General features: G+C 40.5%; 1 protein-coding gene and 1 non-coding gene across 2 annotated transcripts in view; both read right to left on the bottom strand.

Moving 5' to 3' along the window:
- FBXO11 (F-box protein 11) overlaps positions 1 to 4,971 on the bottom strand; it is a 78,991-nt gene extending 74,020 nt beyond the window's left edge. Inside the window, exon 1 of the mRNA XM_072937769.1 lies at positions 3,954 to 4,971. Within this exon, the coding sequence (XP_072793870.1) occupies positions 3,954 to 4,176 (223 nt within the window). The 5' untranslated portion in view covers positions 4,177 to 4,971. The remainder of the gene's footprint in view (positions 1 to 3,953) is intronic.
- Positions 4,972 to 13,342: 8,371 nt separating this feature from the next.
- Positions 13,343 to 13,450, bottom strand: LOC116284899 (U6 spliceosomal RNA). The gene has a single exon (XR_004194555.2). It is a non-coding gene; the product is annotated as a U6 spliceosomal RNA (small nuclear RNA).
- Positions 13,451 to 19,516: the final 6,066 nt, after the last annotated feature.

Raw genomic sequence — 19,516 nt, 5'->3', positions numbered from 1 at the left:
GTATTATGGGCTAGAAAAACCCTACAGAAAGTGTAATTAGCATGCATAACTAGAACACTAAAGAGTTTCCTGGTTGCTGCATGTAATAAATATGTACCTCCATTAAAAATATTTTATGTAATTCTGTATGTACTGAATTCTTTTTAACAAGTTCACTCAAAAAACAAAATCCCCTGTAATTCCAGGATCATAGGTGAGATTTTAATCCCAAAATATGGGATTAAAGAGACTGATTACACTTTTATTCTATATGATCTCTATACGATTATTTCAGATTAGAAATTAACATCAAAATTCATTACTGTATTTTATTCATTAAATTTCTTGAACTATAATCACAGTTAAAATTTCAGAACTTCAATCTTATGTTTTCCAATAACTTGAATATTACACCTATTTTTCAGAACTTCCATTTCAAGGCTGTTTTCAGAACTCAAGCTTCCTCTTTTATTAAAACATAATAAATGAGAAACTAATAATAGATATAATAATCAATCAATAGATTGACTCCAGGTAGGAGAATTTGGTAGCTGAGGGCAGGTGTAGGAAAGGGACTTGCATTTTAAGTCACGTGCATTTAATACCTATTCAAAGTAATCACTTTTAACAACTAAAAACTTAAAAATGATCAGAATACATAGTACTTCTGCAGACTTGTAAGATTTCCTCATACATACTTCTAGAAAAAGACTACCAAATAGATTTCAAGATAAGTTCAGCAGAACAAGTTGCAAATGCTAAACTTTTATGATTTTAAAAGAAAACATAAACATTATTTAAAAAATCCCACCTCACACTACTTTCAATTTCATCGACTCTAGAATATATTATCAAAGTGTCCCTATGTGGAACACAAATTATTTCTTACTAGCTTAAAGTGGTATGTGATATCCTAAACTCAGGAATTTATGTTAAAAACCTAAAGAGGCTAATGATTTGTATTCCATCTTTAGACAGTGGATCTTTTCAGATAACAGGAGGGAAGACAGCATTCCACGAACTACCCAGGCTGATAATTTCCCAATGTGGGGTCTAAGAAAATGTCTCCCCTAAGAAAGGCATTGAAAAGTCCTAAGATTTCATTCTATAAGGTTGGGTTTTTTTCTTCAAACATTGACCATTACAAACATTCAAACATTTTTTTAAAAGAGGTGTCAAGGAAGTTTTTAGACTAACCTGTGGGCAAAGCAGCTACAAAAAACCAGTTCTGACAGAATTTCTACTTAGAAAAAAATAGTATCCTGTAACTATTTTATTACCACTAAAAAGCCAAAAGTCCAACTTTATATGAAATGAATAAGTAATTTTATATGAATTTACTTAAATTGTCTTAAAACAGTGAGTCTCACTTCAATTCCTTACTTGGAAAGTTTTCTGATCCAGTATTATGTAACTCTATCCAAGACTAACGCAAGAGTTACCTATCCATTAAGAGTTAGTGAAAAGTAAAACACGTGCGCACACGTTAGCTGTAGTTCCTTAATTACCTTGTCAGAATGATAAAACGCAGCATATTTTCAAACAAACAACAAAACCTTCCCTATTCAAGCCAGAAATAGTGACACTTTGCATACTCCACAAAACCTTTAAAATAAAAAGTACTCTTCTTAGTTAACTTCTGAATCATTACGTGAACTGTACATTTTAAAATGTAATCAAAACGCCAATTCTCAAAAAATGACATTTTTAAACATAAAGCTAGCAAAATCTTTATTTTAGCCTTTCAATTCATCTTAATGTTTTATTCATTTTGAGGCCATTTATTTGCCCTCTAAAAGACCCATAGCATTTTCCCTGAAGGCTAATCAGCAAGCTCTTTTCCCCTCTGTGCCAACACAGAATCTCCAGAACAGTTTCTACTAGCAGCAGCAAAGCAACAATTCTACAGTGAACTCGATTTACCATTTGGTTGGGTACATACTGAAATTCTGATTCATGAACATCTTAGTCAGTTTATGGATATCAATGAAAAGAAAAATGACACTCTGGCATGTGACTGCCAACAGCTAAGCCACTTTACTGCAAAAGGAAATAGACTTTACTAGCTAATAATTTCAAACAAATGAAGAAAATGAAGAAAAGTGACCAAGATATAAGTACTTCAACTAAGTTTGAAATTACATATAAATAGTGAAAAGGAGATTCAGAATAAACACTTAAAAATGAAACTAAAATAAGTTTGGCTGAAAGGATCTGATTCACTGTTAATGTAATTAACAAATGAGTACATCTTGAAAAAGCTCTCTTCTAGCAATAGAATTCTTATTATGCTAGGATTTCAATCCAGTGTCATTGTTTTCTCTTTAAAAAAACTGTCAACTCCATTATATATAGTGCCAGTTCTGAAAGGAGATCTGAATATTATTTGAATGGAACACAGGTGAACCCTGATATACACATGTAAAAGGAAATGATGGAATTACAAATATTTTTAATTTACAAAAAAATTGGTAAATGTAGCAAACAACCATTAAAACACATTTACCAATAATGTTGCACAAGACCTCTGGCTTGAAACATCACATTCTTTCTAGCAACATATAGCAAACTGCTTTCACAAGGACTATCTGTAACAGTAACTAGTGAAAACCCTTTAAACTATTTTTCAGATTACCATCTCCCTCTTTCATTTAAGTATTTTGTTCAACAATGAAACAGTTTTAAAGGAAAGAATGTATAATTTTAAAAAGGCATTTAATCTTGATTCCCTTAATTAAAGGAGGTGTGACAACGAACGCACGTAAAATTAACCTTAATCTGCCAACGAAAATACGCAAAATGTCTCCTAACAATTCCCTTCCTCCTTAAAACAACAGTCGTACACATAAATATGGTACTGACCTACACCACCACTGAGAGCAGCTAATTAATAAAGAGAATAGTCAGGTTTGGAGACCGAGGTGCAACACCCCACCTCCTAAACCTCCCAAAATAACCACATCGTCAAAGTAGAACTGAACATTATTTCTGCTAAAGCAAGAATCCAACCCTCGGGAGCCTCAGCCCTTAGACAATGGTGGTTACCAGACAGAGCTGCACAGTTGGGTCCAACTGACACATTTCACTAGGCCTTGGACACAACACACACACACGCACACACTCTCACCCAAGGGGCCAATTCTAAGGAAGGAGCGTTCAAACCCCACTAGGAGATGGAGGGTAGCCCGGTGGCGTTGGGGTATGCTAGGGGAGGACAGGCGAGAAGGGGTGTCGATAGAGCGGAAGGGTAACTGCACCGCACGCGAGGGAGGGGGCTGGAAATGGCCGATGGATTCGATATTTATTTATTTCAAGGTCTTGATTTAACGGGTACTTCCCAGGGGTTCTGTAACTAAAGCCAAACTGCGCAGCAAACATTGTGGGGTTGGGAGAGGAGTCGCTGCTCCCCCTACCCCGTGACTAGGGAGGGGAGGCGGGGGAAACAAGTTCCCCGGCCAACACCACCGACCACTCCGATTCCCCCTCTCCCCTCCTCCACAGGAAGGGGGAGGCTAACAGAGAAAAGGGGGAAAACAAGTTCCCCAGCCAGCCCCACCACCCAATAACTCCCAGTCGTTCCCCCCACCTTCTATTGGAAACGGGAGACCAAACCGTGGAAGGGAGCCGAAAAGGGGGAAATCCCACCCTTCGCTTTCCCTCTACCCACCAACAGACTCCTGCGGGGTCCCCGAGCGAGCCAAGAAGCCAGAGGGTTGGGTGTGGGGAGAGGGTGCCGAGCCCCCGAAGCCAAACAAAGCGCGGCCTGAGCGAGAGCCCGGGCGAGTGGGGAAGCCGGGGCTTTTCCTGCCGGTCGGGGCCCGGGCCGGGCTGACACTGCGGCACCGGAGGACCCGCCTCCGCTCAGCCTCCGTCTCCCACCCCCGGGCGCACAGGACGCCCCCCGCCCGTCCCGGCCTCCCTCCCCGCGGGTCCCGGCCAGCCCGGCGGGCGGCGGGGACGGAGCGCGGCCTTACCCCGCTCGCCGGCGTTGTTCCGCTCCTGGGGCAGCGGCGGAGGCGGCGGTGGTGGCGGCGGAGGCTGCTGCTGCTGCGGCGGCGGCGGAGGCTGCTGCTGCGGCGGCTGCTGCTGGGGCGGCTGCGGCGGCGGCTGCTGCGGGGGCTGCTGCTGCTGTTGCTGCACCGGGCGCGGCCGCGACACTCGCCTGGGTCTCCGGTTGGCGGCTCGGACGGAGTTCATTTGCCGGGCTGAGGTGGCGGCGTTGGCGGAGGGACACACACACACACGCACCGCGAGCTCCGGGGCAGGAGAAGGGGGTGGGGAGAGGGGGGAGGAAAGAAAGGGGGCGAGGGGAAGGGGAGATGGTAAGGGCGGAGGGGCAAGCGAGACCCCCAGTCAAGAGAAAGGCCCGCGGAGACAGACACCGAGCGAGGCCAGGCGGGCGGGCCTGACGCACGGGGAAGGCCGAGGCCGCCGGGCGGGGCGGCCGCGGGGGACGGAGACAGAAAGACGGGCAAGGCGAAGAGAAAGAAAGAAAGGGCGTCCGCCCGCCTGGGGATCCCGAGGCGAAGCGCGGCGTCGGCGGCTGAGGAGACAGACCCCGGTCCCGCCGACTCCCGAGCGGCGTCTCCGGCGGCGGGGGGAGTGGGCGGGCGGGTGAGGAAGGGAGAAGGAGGAGAAGAGAGGGAGAGCAGGGAGGGAGGGAGCAGGGGGCGCCCGGCTCTTTTTTTCCCTCTTCCTCCCCCCCACACTCCCTGAAAGAGATTTCTGAGAGGAATTTTTTCTCTTTCTTCGGCCTCTTCTCTCTCCTCCCCCCTTCTCTCCTCGGCGAAGGGGAAATGAGTGTGAAGGGAGGAGATAGGGGGAAAACGAGGCGTCGTCGTTCCTCCTCCTTAAAGGAGCCTTTCCTCCTCCTCCTCAGCCCCGTCGCCGCTGCTTCGGCTGCTGCTCCGTGGCAGGAGGAGCCATTGACACCACCGGAGCCACCACTCGCCCAGTCGGTCCCTCCCCGCCGCGGGGCTGGCCAGGGGCGCGGGGGAGGGCCGCGGGGCGGCGGGGGGAGGGGCGAATGGGCGGGGAAGAAGAGAGGCGGGGATTTAGGTCAAGCAGCCAATGGGAGGTGCTCATACAACCTCCGGGCCAATGGGGCCTCCGGTCTTATCGCGAAGTCCCTTCCTTCAACGCCCTGTTTCCTCTCTCGGGTTTCCTCCCTCCCCCGCCAAGGAGGGGGAAGGAGGATAGGGGAGTGTGGTAGGGCCGGTGATAATGGGGAGGTATCAGGGCATATAATAGAGCAGGGGGTGGGCGAAGAGAGCGCTAGTGCGTAGCGACGATTCTAGGAGAGGGGGTGCTGGGAGGAAAGGGCGGGGGCTGCTGATGTAATGGGGAGTAGTGTTTAATCCTTCGGTTCGCCGTTTCAGCCTTCCCCCTCTTTACCCGATTTTTTAAGCGGAAAAAAAAAGTGGAGTGAGGTAGCCAATCTTCGATAACTCGGGTTTTGTGTGTGTGTGTGTGTGTGTGTGTGTGTGTGTGTGTGTGTGGTAGGTAGGTTCAAAGTCTGAGCTGCAGGGAGCGCTAGAGATTCTGTGCCCTTTAGTCAAACTGAGGGTATTTGCACACCTTGGAGATCCACTTTACCGAGCTTTGAGCTTGGTAACGGAAGTTTGAAGTCGGTTCCTAATTATGGTCTAAGAGGAATCATCTAAATCTTGAAAAGGTTTTGGTTAATATGTAACAGGCCTTTGGTCAGTTTACTCTTTGAAGATGTGGGCTATATAATGTTTGGGGGAATAGTATGTGAGAAAAAGAGAGACGTAAGTGTATTGAGGTTGTGATTGTTTATGCGATAAAAAAAATTTTTTTTTAGATCTCACAAACTCAAAGGAAAAGAAAAAACTTCAAGGGGAATTATCTTCTGTATCTATATCTGGTCCCTTCAGCATAATCTCTCCCCAAGGAGAACGGGTTTTTATTCCCTAGCTGTTGTTGTGATGGCTGAAAAAGTACCCTTTCTCAAGTCTCTCCGCTCTCTTTTGTTTATCATTTTATGGATATGGTAAAACTGGCAGTTTACAGATTCTCTGATTTTCAAATTTTTGGGTGATTGCTTTCTCTTTTGAGTTAGATCACTTGCTGTCTTAGGTTTGAGACAGATGATTAAATGGTTACAAAGTATGATAAGGGAAGTAGAGGTTAGAGGGGGAAAGTGTATTTTGGGAGACGGGAGGTGGGGGGGCAGAACCAGATTGTGTAGGGTGTTTGAGTCCCTGACTTGATATGTGCCTCTAGCCAAAATACTTTACGTTTCTAGGTATCAGGGTCTCCTCACCTTTTAATAAGGATTTGGTTTGGATTACATAATCCTGTTTTCAGTTTTTAAAAACACCTTTATTGTGGTATGACTTCTGTACAGTAAACTACACATATGTCAGATGTTCAATTTGATGATTTTTTGGTAGATGTATACACCAATGAAACCACCACCACAGTCAAGATAGCTAACATTTCCATCACTCTCCAAGAGGTACAAACTGTTTTCAATTTTTAAAAATTCTGTAATTTTGAGATGATCTCTGTTTGGTCCTGAGAATGGAGAAACTCAGATATAAGTTTCCTTTTCAAGAAGAAATTTGAGGAAGGAGACAAAACAATGAAAGAACTGCAGATTTTTCTGGTTGTTAGCAAGGTGCAAATGGGTCAAATTGTAGATTTGGTTCAAATAACTGTAGGTGGAAAAAGGAAAATTACATGCTTTATATATATTATAAGTGAATCCATAATTCTGATTTTTCTAAAGATTTACTTTTTTATTTAGCAAGCATTTATTTGTTCCTTCTGTGTGTACATTGCTTTATAAGGTGTTACGGGAGATACCAAAAAAAGGAAAAGACAAAACCTTCAGCATAAAGAGTTTGTATTTTGGTATGGCAGACAACTCAATTAATTCACATGTACAAAGAAAGCATAGCTTGTCCTGTGTAATTTTTATTCTAGTTTAGTCTCCATGTTATCTTCTTTATAGGTAAATGCTGACTCTTACGTATTTTATTTTCCCACCTTCATCTCATTCCAAGATTTTTATGGGAGGAAAGGGTTGCTGTATAAGGTATACATAGATGGAGTGTCTTTCACATCTTCAGCATCCTAGATTTAAGTTTATTATGACAATTCTCAGGCATGTGGCAGTAAGATGCCTTATTTTAACAAAACCAGTATATTATGACAGTTTTCTGATAGGTTGAAGTAAAGTGTCTTGATAAAGGAAGTGCCTTTTTCTAATTCACACAGTGGCTAGTAGCAGCCCTGAGGGATGGAAAGGCTGACATGGCATCTGGGAAGGGCCCTGAGCCATGTATGCCAGTCCTTGTGTTGTCTTCTAGTATGAAGTGTCTGGTATGGTCTGAAAACAGAACTGCTAGCCTCAGAAGTAAAACTGCTCATTTCTGTCCTTTTCAGAAGTCATGCTGTTTCCTTTACTGAAGTCCATACTGAACCATTTACCCTATACACTGCAACCTCTTTACTGACCTCAGGCCTCTGCAGGTCCATTGATTCTCACGATGTCATTCTATCTTCTCATTGAGACATGTGGGAACTTCTGAATTTCTAGAATACCCCATGTAGGCCTTGATGAGCCAGGAGACTTGGTTCAGGCTCATCTATTAAGTTACCTCCCTCTACCAGTGTTGCCTGTGTCGTGTTGAACATGCCATCAAGCTGAAAGCAGAGTTCCTAGAGTTCTCACAGACATGCCCAGGGAAGCAAACCACTAACCCATTTTCTTGACGTCCCCATATCTGTGTGAATACTTCAACTATATACCTCCAATTCTAGCTTCCACCCTGAGAAGGCACAGGAAGTAAGCACACTGGGTCTGATTACTTCTTCCTGTCTCCTTCTCTTCTTTCATCTCTTATGGGATGTAAGAGATGGATTTTTCTCTTTCTTGTGTGACAGTAGATTTCCTTATGTACCATATCCTCTTCATTCTTGTAATGACATCTGCTCTGCTCCTTTTCTTGGAGCCATGGTGACTGATGAAGTGCAAGAGAGAAACTAGTTTAACAATAATGGACTATCTACTGGGAGATATTAAAAAATATCCTATCCCCATATCACTGGTTCCTACATATTTTTAGTTTATCTTACAGGATTAAATTTTAGAGACTTCTTTGTGCAAAAGTGTTCAAAGCCATGTTAACTTAAAATTGTAGAACTTGGGAGTTGTTAGAACGGGCCTTTGACATCATTTAATTCTCATTTTTGTATTTGACAGATTGGGAAACTGAAGTTCAAAGAGGTGAGGCGACAAAACCAAATCCCATAAATACTTAGTGGCAAAGTTAATACCTGCCAGTCTGGTGCCCTTCCTATTCACAGGTATCATAGACTCTTAATTCTTACAGTGAAAACCCAAAATATTCCAGGTGGTTTTTATCCTTTGCCAGGTTCACCTGTGTTAGCAAATAATCCTGTCAATTAGCTGTCATGGAAGTTATGTATGAGAGAAAACAGGAGAAAAACTTTAAGGGAATTTTTATTTGGGGTAGGAGTCTCCCAGAATGATTTCAGTATACACTTAGCATAATTTCAGAGGACTAAATTCCCTCAGGGTTTGCTCTCCCTTCAAGAACATTTGTGTTTGTTTTTCTCAACTAATTACTGATGCTTAACAGGTTAGGGTACTTAAAATTATTTGTTTATTAAACCTATCACAATAGGAGTGTGGAAAAAATAAGCTCTTTAATCATTTTAATACCTGGCAGGTGATATTTACTGTGATTTTTAAATGATCATTTTTACCATTTCAAAGATTCAGCTTCCCTTTCCTCTGTTATTCCATCATTTAGTCCCGAGCCGTCAGCACTCAGTCAGTTACATAAGACACCTCAAAGCTGCTCATTCCTTTTATGTCATTTAGGAAATTAGTTTGATCTGAATATGGTTTTCCTGAAGGAATAATCAGCTCTGTTTAAAATATCCTTGTTAGAGTATGAATGACTTATCTCACTAAGCTGCAAAAATTCATTCCTTAGTACATGCTCAGATAATATTTTATTAGTTAGGCAGTGAAAATTAACTTGGAACTAAGGATTTAAATTAAATGTATACGTGGAAAAACCTGGTAAGCATGCAATCCAGTTATACTCATAATAGAGGTTATCTTTAAAAAATTATAGACTCTAACTTTAATACCCTTCCCTGTGGAATAATAGAGACATAGCTGTATTAAAAGAAATTATGTTCAAAATTTAGGATGAGCTGTGATAGACCACTATAAATCTTTATTTTTGCTTTTTAAAAGTATACCCAATTTTAAAGCATTGAGAGAAGACTAGGCCAAACACTAAAAGGGTGTTATATTATGGAAGGACTGGTAGGTGACCATAGCATGAGCAAATGTAAGAGTGAAAAGCCAAGAGGGGGCTCTGCCACTTTCTGGCTGGCTGACCTTGGGCAAGTTACTTAACCTCTCTGTTCTTCAGTTTCTGCATCTGCAAAATGGGCATGATAATAGTCCTCATTTCAAGGGCTTGTTGTGAGGATTAAGTAGTGTAATACCTATAAAATACTTAGAAGAGTGCCTGGTGCATAGTAGGGGCTCAGTAAACTATTAGCCATTATTGTTGGTGGTGTTGGCATTGGTGTCATTTCAGGACTTACTTGATGATTTTTTAAGACATTATATGTAGGGAAGAAGGTATGGCTCTTGTATAACAAGACAATGGCTCTATGGGAGCCTCTCAAGAGAGAATCTATGGAGTTGGTCAGGAAACAAATGCACAGGGAAAGAAAGAAAGAGGAAAGGAAAGGAGGAAGGAAAAAAAGGACTGCAGCTGGAATTTTATCTGTGTTAGTGGAAAAACTGGACCCATTTAAGAATCAGATTAAAATTTAAAAACTCACTTGGGCCTCCTTGAAAAGAACAGAATTATCGAAAGAAGTGGAACAGGAGTGGAGAAAGAAATGGCAGAAAGTAATAAATGAAGTAGCACAAGTTACTCAAGGATTAGAGAATGTTAAAGCTAAAAGAAGAGGGGTTTAGAGGAACACATGTCAGGGGACATATTAGACCCCTGTATTATCCTGAGATTATGGCCTCTGCAGGCATCAACAGAAGCTTCAGATTCACAAATTTGTTGAGAGTGATAATCCAGCTAAGAGACATTTCAGGGAAGAGAATCTTGGAAGCAAGGTTAATAGACCTAAGGGGTTCTAGAGCAGTATTCAGTGGCAGCAGCTGTGTCATAAAGCTTAAAAGACTTAGAGTCCTACTGGAGATGGACAAATAACCAGAGAAGATCAGCTGTAAGGCTATAAGCATGGACTGCAGAGTTGCCTATTATAAATATGTCATGCTGTGTTCACACATGGAAAAGGAAGCTATGTTACTTGACAGAGATCAGGCTCAATTCAATGCTGGGCTTCCAGGCCAGAAACACCAAACTCAAGAGGGAAATGGACATAGAAGTATTCAAAACATGAGGATACCAAGAGAAAGCAGGAAGATTTGGATGTGATCTAGACATTTCAGATGCTACCACTGTAAACATTTTCATGTCTCTTTGTACCTAATTGGGCCCTATGCCCATTCTTGACTTACTCTCTGGCAATCATGAGGGGATTACGTTTAGGCTAATCAGACTTGCCCCTGTAGCTTCAGATTCGGTCAGCTGGATGGAGGAAACGTGGGTCCCTTTTTGGGAGAAAGAGGAAGATGTTATGTAGAAAGTCAACTATGCTCTTATTAAAAGCAACTATGTTCTACGTCGCAGTTAATCTCTTGTTGGGAAATTTATCCTAGCTGGATTTAAATTCACATATAGTAGTTGGAAAACTTACATGTTCTACTAGGCATCCTGGCATGGTGGAAACCAAACAGGTGTTCTCCATCTTTTGTTCCCTGTGCATTATTCCCCTTCCCAGATAACACTAAGCCTGCTACAATCTCTGATAGGCAACAGCAACAAAGGTCTATACGCTGGGTTCTAGGAACATCATTTTGTTTGCAAAATGCTGTTACTTCAGGAGTCACATTTGCTTTTTACATTTATAGGACGCGAGAAATTTGAGTGGATTACTTCAAATTTGATGGTGCTAAAAATGCTACACCCATGGTGATAGAAGAAGGCCCAGGGTGCAGTGGCTCCTGAAGGAATCCAAACCCTCTTCTGACAGAGACTGAAAAGATCAGGAAACTAGGGAGAAGAATAATTATACTTTATGGTCTTTGGAGTTTAATTTACAATAGGAAGAGGAATTCATTTTGGACTTGAATTTCTCTGGTAATTTAATAATGGGAAGGGCTTCACATTGTTCCATTTTCAGCCTTTTTTTTTTTTTGCTTTATTTGGACTTTAAAAAGTAATCCCTGTTGACCAGTTTTGGGCAATATTATTAGGCATAATTTCAGACGAGAAATTAACTAAAGAGTGAATATTTAGCCTAGGATGCAGGGCAGCCTTGAAGTTAAATTGATTAATGTCCTGTTATGACCCATTACAGAAACTCTTAGGAGGACCAGCTTAACTGTGCATCACACTGGTCCCAGGAAGTTACAGTGAGAAACAGTGGTAATAACTGAGGGAGCTGCTAATCTCTTTTAGGTGGACAATCCTGGTTGAGCAGAGGTTTGATTATTAAGCCCTGTTAAAGAGAAACAAATAATGGGGTGTTGTTCAGCATCTCTCCTTGCATTTCTGCCAGAGGTCATGAAGGAGGAAACTTCCACCTAAGCTTCTGCTTCTGTCTACCCTCTTATTAGATGTTCCATATGGAAGAAGTGACTAGTCTGGTCAGAGACTTTGGGGACACTTCTCTAGAGGTCAGGATCATGACACTGAAAGATACTTTCCTTTTGTATGGGCCCTAATGCCCGCTTTTTCATTTCCTACCCTTAAGAGCAGTAGGCTGTTTTGCACATATTCTCTCCCTGTAGTAAGCAAATCAAGAGGTGGATTGGGGGTAGGGGAGTGAGGATGGGCTACCTCTGCTAAGGAGGCCCCATCCTCCCACTTTCCCTTCTCAGTTCTCAGCTCTCATTGGAGCACCTAGTCAAGTAGGTAAACTTAAGCTCAGCTGTTAATACTTGAGAACATGTGTCTCTTATCCTCACTCTTACTCTTCTCTCTTCTGTCACACTTGAGGAGGTCACAGGACTTAGATTTGGGGTTGGAAAAGCAAGAGGCCTCACATCTCTTGGCTTCCACTCAGCCTTAACTCAAGCATCACTATAATTTGGGCATTTGCCTGCTTAATAATAAAATGGTTCTGGGGATCTCACTGGGACATAGATACAAGTGTGCATACTCCCTCAGGTAAGCCAGTCAGAAGAAGAGATGGGGGAAGGATTTGAGGTTGGAAATCTCCAAATTTCTAACACTATTTTTTTAAGGATAGAGGGTTATTTTCTACATTTTAAAGCTATGAATGTATCTTACAGGAGGTTGTCTGGCTTAGAAATTCCCAAAAGAAAGATAAAAAAAGGATAAGAACTTCAGAAAAGTTAGAACTATTTTTGTTACATATAAACTAGGGGGAAAAAAAGAAGTTATAAATATATTTTGAGCAAAAATTTATGGCTGTAATTTACCTCTATGTTTGGTGAGTAACTATTGCTGTTCAAGTTATAAGTGGTTTAAAACATGTTAAATGAAAGACACTTCCAGGTAAGTGGAAATATTATATTCAGTGCATGTAATAAATTCTTCAAATTTTAATCATAAAGAGCTATACATTTTATATTAATAGAAAATGAATTTTTCTCTGCCCTCAGTTATTTAAATAGAATTGGTTTGAAGGTGTGCCAGATTGCTCCTTTCCCAGGGCTCTCACATGACTTGAGTCAGTCATTTCTCAGTCTTTCCCTCCATCATGTATCTAATGTTGCTAAGTTTGTGCCACCTACTGCCCAGCTCTTAAATTCCATGACTCCTTCTGAAAAGATAATCTATTGCAAGAAATGATGGGGAAGGAGAGGTTGGACAAGGGTAAAAACTGAAAAGATAAGGAGACCCACTACACACCTATTAGAATGGCCAAAATCCAGAACACTGCCAACACCAAATGCTGGTGATGATGTGGAGCAACAGGAACTCTTTTTTTTTTTAAAGGAAGTTTTTATTAACAAGAAAAGTTTTTCTTAATTCATATAAGGTCCATCTGTAATAGAATAGGAAAATATGTTCGATAGTCTGAGTCTAATTCTAATTCATGCACACTTGATTCCAGGTTAGTCCTATCAAATGCTTGCTATGTTATTTATATTTAAATGGGTAGAAGCCAAAGACTACCAGCTACTTAACTAAAAGAAGTAACTATACTGGAAAATGAAAATTGGTGGAATTTTATCATTGGATCAGAGTTAAAAAAATCAAACAGGATAAAATTTTGTTTAGAAATCCTTAAAAATATGGAATGCTTCACAAAATTTGCATGTCATCCTTGTGCAGGGGCCATGCTAATCTTCTCTGTATCTTTCCAACTTTAGTATATGTGCTGCCGAAGTGAGCACAGGAACTCTTATTCATTGCTAGTGGGAATGCAAAATGGTACAGCTACTCTGGAAGACATTTTGGTGGTTTTTTACCAAACTAAACATACTCTTACCATATGATCCAGCAATTATGTTCCTTGGTGTTTTCCCAAGGGAACTGAAAACTTAATGTCCACACAAAAAATTTCACACAGATGTTCATTGCAGCTTTAGTCATAATTGTGACAACTTGGAAGCAACCAAAATACTGTTCAGTAGGTGAATGCATAGCTAAACTGTGGTATATCTAAGTAATGGAATATAATTCAGCACTAAAAAGAAATGAGTTATCAAACTATGATATGAAAAGACATGGAGGAAACTTAAGTATGTATTACTAACTGAAAGAAGCCAATATGAAAAGGCTACACACTGTATGGTTCCAACTATATAACATCCTGGAAAAGGTAAAACTATGGAGATGGTAAAAAGATCAATGGTTGTTAGGGGTTGGGAAGGAGCAAAGGATGAACAGGCAGAACACAGAGGACTTTTAAGGCAGTGATACTATGAATGATACCATAATGGTGGATTCATGTCATTATACATTTGTCCAAACACATAGAATGTACAGCACCAAGAGTAAACCCTAATGTAAACTATGGACTTTCAGTGATAATGATGTGTCAGTGTAGGTTCATCACTTGTAACAAACGTACCACTTTGCTAGGGGATGGTAATAATGGGGGAGGCTATAAATGTGTGGAGTTAGGGGGTAATGGGAAATATCTGTATTTCTTGCTCGATTTTGCTGTGAACCCAAAACTGCTCTAAAGAACATAAAGTCTACTAGAAAAAACACACAAAGCAAACTTTTATAAAGGAGAAAAAATTCAGTTTTCTATGTTTTATTCCCCCCCCCCCAAAAAAACCTTTATTGCCAAACAGACTATCTACACATATAATGGACATTCACTCCCCAAATGCTGGTCTAGAGGGAGAAGGGTGATAAGCCTCATACATGTCGAATGACATTGGCTGCATGGGGCCCCTGCCCCTGTCATATTTCTATTCGGTGCACAGTGAATTGTTAAGGTCAGTACTTAGAATTATATAAAATAATTGAGAAAATGATACTATTTTTGTTAACTACACAGCTGGAGAAGGGGCCTTGGTGTGGAGTCCAGGTTTGAGGGGTATGAAAACATTGGGGAGTCTTACCCAATCCATTCATATAACTTCCCCTCCTCCATTGCAAGACAGCCTCTGACCCTAGAAATTTACACTTATGAAAACTGAAAATTAGGGAACTGATCTTTTTGTATAAGTAAAACCCTCCAAGCTACTACTTACCTAGGATCACAAATGAAAGGAGTCAGACTTTTGAAAACAAACAGATCAACAGATTAAACACCCTCTAGAGTTCTAATAGCCCTAGTTAAAAACCTTTAGTTAAAAAGTAAACAATTAAGAGATACTCATCAAAGGTGGATAGCTTTTAGTATAGAAGCATATAATTTTTTTTGGAGGGGGGGAACCCTACTTGGAATACATCTTGTCCTAACAAGAAAGTAATAGAGCTCTTCAGTCATTATAGACCTCATTTAAAGGGCCAGGCTCCACCACAGGATATGTCTCTCTCATGATACAATCAACTTTATTATGTGACTTATTGTAATGAATGTTTAACATAAAATTGAGAGTATTTTTATTTTAAAATATATTTTGTTATTAGTCTTCAGGTCAGAATCCTTTTGGGAAGTAGGCAGGGCAAGGATTGCTCACCTACAAACCAGGGCAGAGTGAACAAATACAATCAGATATTCTTGAAGTCTCCACTGATAAACCCCTTTTCAAACCCTACTTCTTGAACCTAAATAGTTTTCCATATTCCCCTTGACTCCAACCTCTAGTGTCCTATCTTTGATGACTTGAATTCTGATCACTTTTTGTTCCTTACCTTGTTTCCTGTTTGTTAGATCTGCTTCTCCCAAAATCCTAATCTCTATGTTGTGGATGGACCCTGGGCTGCTTATTTGACCAAAATTTTCTGTTTCCTTGTTTGATAATTTATTTTGGCACTGTAATGAAGTAGAAAAAGCATGGGCTTTGCAGTCAGGCAGACTTGGGTTTATATCCTGACCAAACCACTAACTGGTGGTCTGATTTGGGTAATGCACCTCTCTGGGGATCAGTGTCCTTTTTGGTAAAATAAGGATATTAATGCTTACCTCAAACTATGGTTGTGATTGGAAGTAGACAGAGGAGATGGTTGCACAACATTGTACTGAACTATATAATTAATAATGGTTAAAATGGGAAATTTTATGTTATGTACATTTTACCACAACTTTTAAGAAAGAAAAAAATATGATTGCAAGAATTAGTCTTTGTGGAACCCCCATTTCAGTGCCTGGTATATAGTAGGCCTCTCAACGAATAATAACTGTATAGCATAGAATATTTTATGTTGCAAGTAAAAAAAAGAGCACAACTCAAACTGCCTTAAACAATAAAGGTGAAATTGAAAATCCAGAGGTAAGGCAGGCGTTTGGGTTAGTTTATGTCACTAAGGACTATTTCTCTTGGTCTTCAGTTGAACAGGTTCAGCATATCACTAAGGGCTCTGATTCTTTCCATCTTTCCATCTTTCTCTGTCTTCTGCAATGGCAGCTTTATCCTTAAAACCAGCAATTCTCATGATCACAAGATGGCTGCCAACAGCTCCCCAAAGTACGTGTTCCCTCATCCATATCTAGAGAGAATGACTTCCAGCAGTCCAGCAAGTATGCTTATATTCACCACTTAAATCCAAAAGCTGTGCATGGCAAGGTGGAATGGGATGGTTGGCTTGAACTAACTAAACAGGGAAAGGGTCAGTTTCCCTGGAAGCACAAGGGCTGCATGGGGATGAGTGGATTCCTCAAATGAAAATTAAGGTACTGTGGAGGAGAGAAGGCAAGGCTAAGACACTGAGCAGACAACCAACAAAAGTTCACTTTTGTAGCTATTATCTTTATTATTGGCTTTCTTGGCTCTCAGCCCTTGGCTCTTGGCTATTTCTTTAAAAATCATTGCAAAAGCAAAAACTAAGAGAACTCTTCTTTTGAGTAAGTGTATTCTTTCTAGCAAAGGAAGATCAATACGTATAAAACTAAGTTTAATTTAACAGGGTGTTAGGCATCTGGAATACCAGCCAAACAAACAGCAAAATGCAGTGAATGAAGGGGCTTACCTGGGAAAAAATGTCAGGTATGGAGAGCAGGGGAGAAACTAGAAAGATGGTGATTTGCCAAAGTGCCAAAGCCAGAAGGGTAACATTAGCTATTGACCTTTTCTTTACTGGAGCCAGATTAGAAGCCGTGACCTGGGTTATGACAAAGGGACCAATTAACAAGAGAAGGAGGTATTACCCAAAGCAGAGATGACAGAAGAAAAATCTGGCTGAAACTCGATTTTGAATGCTGTGCCTATACCTTTGCAGTGTCTACCTGTCCACCTCATGAGATTCTTCCTTCTCTTTTTGATCCAACCCCCATCAAATAACCTACCAATTTCTGCCAATTATATTTCTATGCTTTTTACCAAAAAGGATCTTTCATATTCCTTTGCTGCACTTCCTCTGGCTAATTCCTGCTCTTTGGCTGAGACTTTAAATTCCAGTACACTAATGCTGTCCTACTTCCCACCCCCAAGACACACACCACAGGCTGATTTAAGTAATTGTGCTTGGTACTCCCTACCTATAATCAATACCCACTAGCCTAACAATTTGTTTACTTGCCTGGTCTCAATCCCTGATTGCTCTCCTCCTCATCACATGAAAGCTTCTAAAGATCAGGGACTCTACCTTAGTCGTCTTTGGTTCCAGGACACCCAGCACCTTTTTCCTGACACATAACAGAAGCTCTATACATGAAGGAGGTAATTCCTTTGGTTACCATCTGACATCCTCTTACCCAGGGCTTAAGAAATAGAATATATAAAAACCAAAATGTTCTCTACCTAGAAAGAAGGAGTTGAGAATGAGGAAGACAGAGACATGTTAAAGATGTTTTGTAGTAGTTTGTACTCTCCTAGATTTTGGGGGTGCTGAAGACAGAATCAAAATTGCCTAGAAGGTCCAGAATGCCTCTTTCCCTTTCTTTTCTCTATCTTCAAACACTGTTTCTAGTCCCAAACTGTTAAAGAATATTTATTTTCCCTATTTAGTCATATAGTGTTCACAATTTTATGTTGTTTTTCCAGTTAGAGAATCAGGATGCGATTATTACATGAAAGTGACCATTATAATATTTCACACTTACAAACGCTAGTTATTGGCATTTACAGAGTGAAGTAAGCCACCTGAACTAAATACCAGGTGCTCAGTAAACATACTGTAATACCTCATTTCTGGTTACAAAGAGCTCATATGACCTTTATGTAGGGAATTTGTTTTCTGTTTAATTTATTTTTCCATTCTGAAACAGAGATTCATCTATTATAGGAAAGGGGCCAATTATTGGGTAAACACAGTAACACCTAATGACTATACCCTCTGGTATTTAGTCTCAAAACATTTTGCATTTCTTAATACATAGATTTAAAAATATTTTAACATTCCACTAAAATGAGATTAAATATAATTTTAAATGTTCCAGGAGGTAGAACATTCAGCCCTGTTTCTCAAGAAGGCTAAGTGAAAGGTCCTGTGTGTTGCCTGGTGGTTAGATTTTGACAATAAGCTAAAGGAATGAAGTTACAGAAGTGAGGGCTCACCTTAATAACTTTCTGTTGTTTTGTGGTTATTTAGGATTATTTGGAAGCAGAGCCAGCCATAGGCAAGTTTCCTGATGTAATGTGTCTTTATGACCATGACCCACAATGAGTGCTCTCAAGTCTCTTTCCCCACTCTTGGTGTTGTTCCTGCTAGGTCCTCATGCTCTCATGCTATGCCTTTATGACCAGAGCTGAGGGTCACCATGTTGTTTCTACATAATGACCCACGCGTACACCTTTCTCTGACTCCCATCACTCCCCTCAGCCTCCCATTGCTCCCCTCGGCCTCCCATAAGAATCATAATAACTTTCTTTATTCTAAAGTGTACTTTAAAAAAATCCTATTTCAGTGTATTCTCAATTCTAAGACATGCTCCCTCATTTCAATATTTCTGAAATTGGAATTAATTTTATAGTTTTCTTCTCTTTTTCCTAAAAAAGTGGTTACTACATTTTTGGTCAATCCTACAAGCAAAAGTGTCTTAGACTTGGAGAGATGTGTTGTAAGTGTACTTTACTGGAGAAAGTTTTTTCGAGAGTCAGTGCTGCTGCATATGGAGATGGGAGCTATCACACAGTTAATCCAAGCATACCAAGGACTTTGGGGGTAGGAGTATATGAATAGTTTAGACAAAGCAAACTAATTGTTGGTTGTATGGACTAACTGTTGACCAGATAATTTTACATTTTCTAGTTTGAGGATTAGATGCAAAGGAAATAGGAATGTCTCCATCATATATAAGAAGGGAGTCTTAACCTTTCTCTCTACACAAATTGTTCTAAAGCCTAATATTTGTACTGAACAAGAGGCTGGGGTTATATACAGAATGCTCTAAAGAATATCCTTGATATGGATGACCAGTTATCTTAGACCACCCCTAAGTTCTTCCCTGAAAGGACTGTAACTTGATCTCATCTATTCTTGCTAAAGAGATGATGACTGTTTAGCTCACTGATCTGTGGAGAGGGGCAGAGTGTCAACACAGCCATGAACACACATGGTTCCTGTCTTGGGTAAAATGTTCAGAGATATCTGAGCCCTATTTGTCAAGTCCAGCATAATCGTACAATGTTTTTCTAAAATAAATGGGGAGGACAATTATAAGTTGAATAAAGGCAGTATTCTAGTTATCTCCATCCAAAAAGTCTTAGCTGTTAAAATTAAGAATGAAATGGAAATTTTGAGAACATGCTTGCCCCTAACATTTTTAGTACCCAGGAAGGACTGGGGGGGTACATACATTAGGTCTAAATCATTAAAAATTATAAATCAAGCTAAAAATGAATACATTAAATAATTAAATAAATGTGTTCTACATACCTTCTATGACAAATATACCTTTA

The sequence above is a fragment of the Vicugna pacos genome, chromosome 15 (genome assembly GCF_048564905.1).
Source record: "Vicugna pacos chromosome 15, VicPac4, whole genome shotgun sequence".
Taxonomy (NCBI): Eukaryota; Metazoa; Chordata; class Mammalia; order Artiodactyla; family Camelidae; genus Vicugna; species Vicugna pacos.
This window is presented reverse-complemented; position numbering and strand designations above follow the sequence as displayed.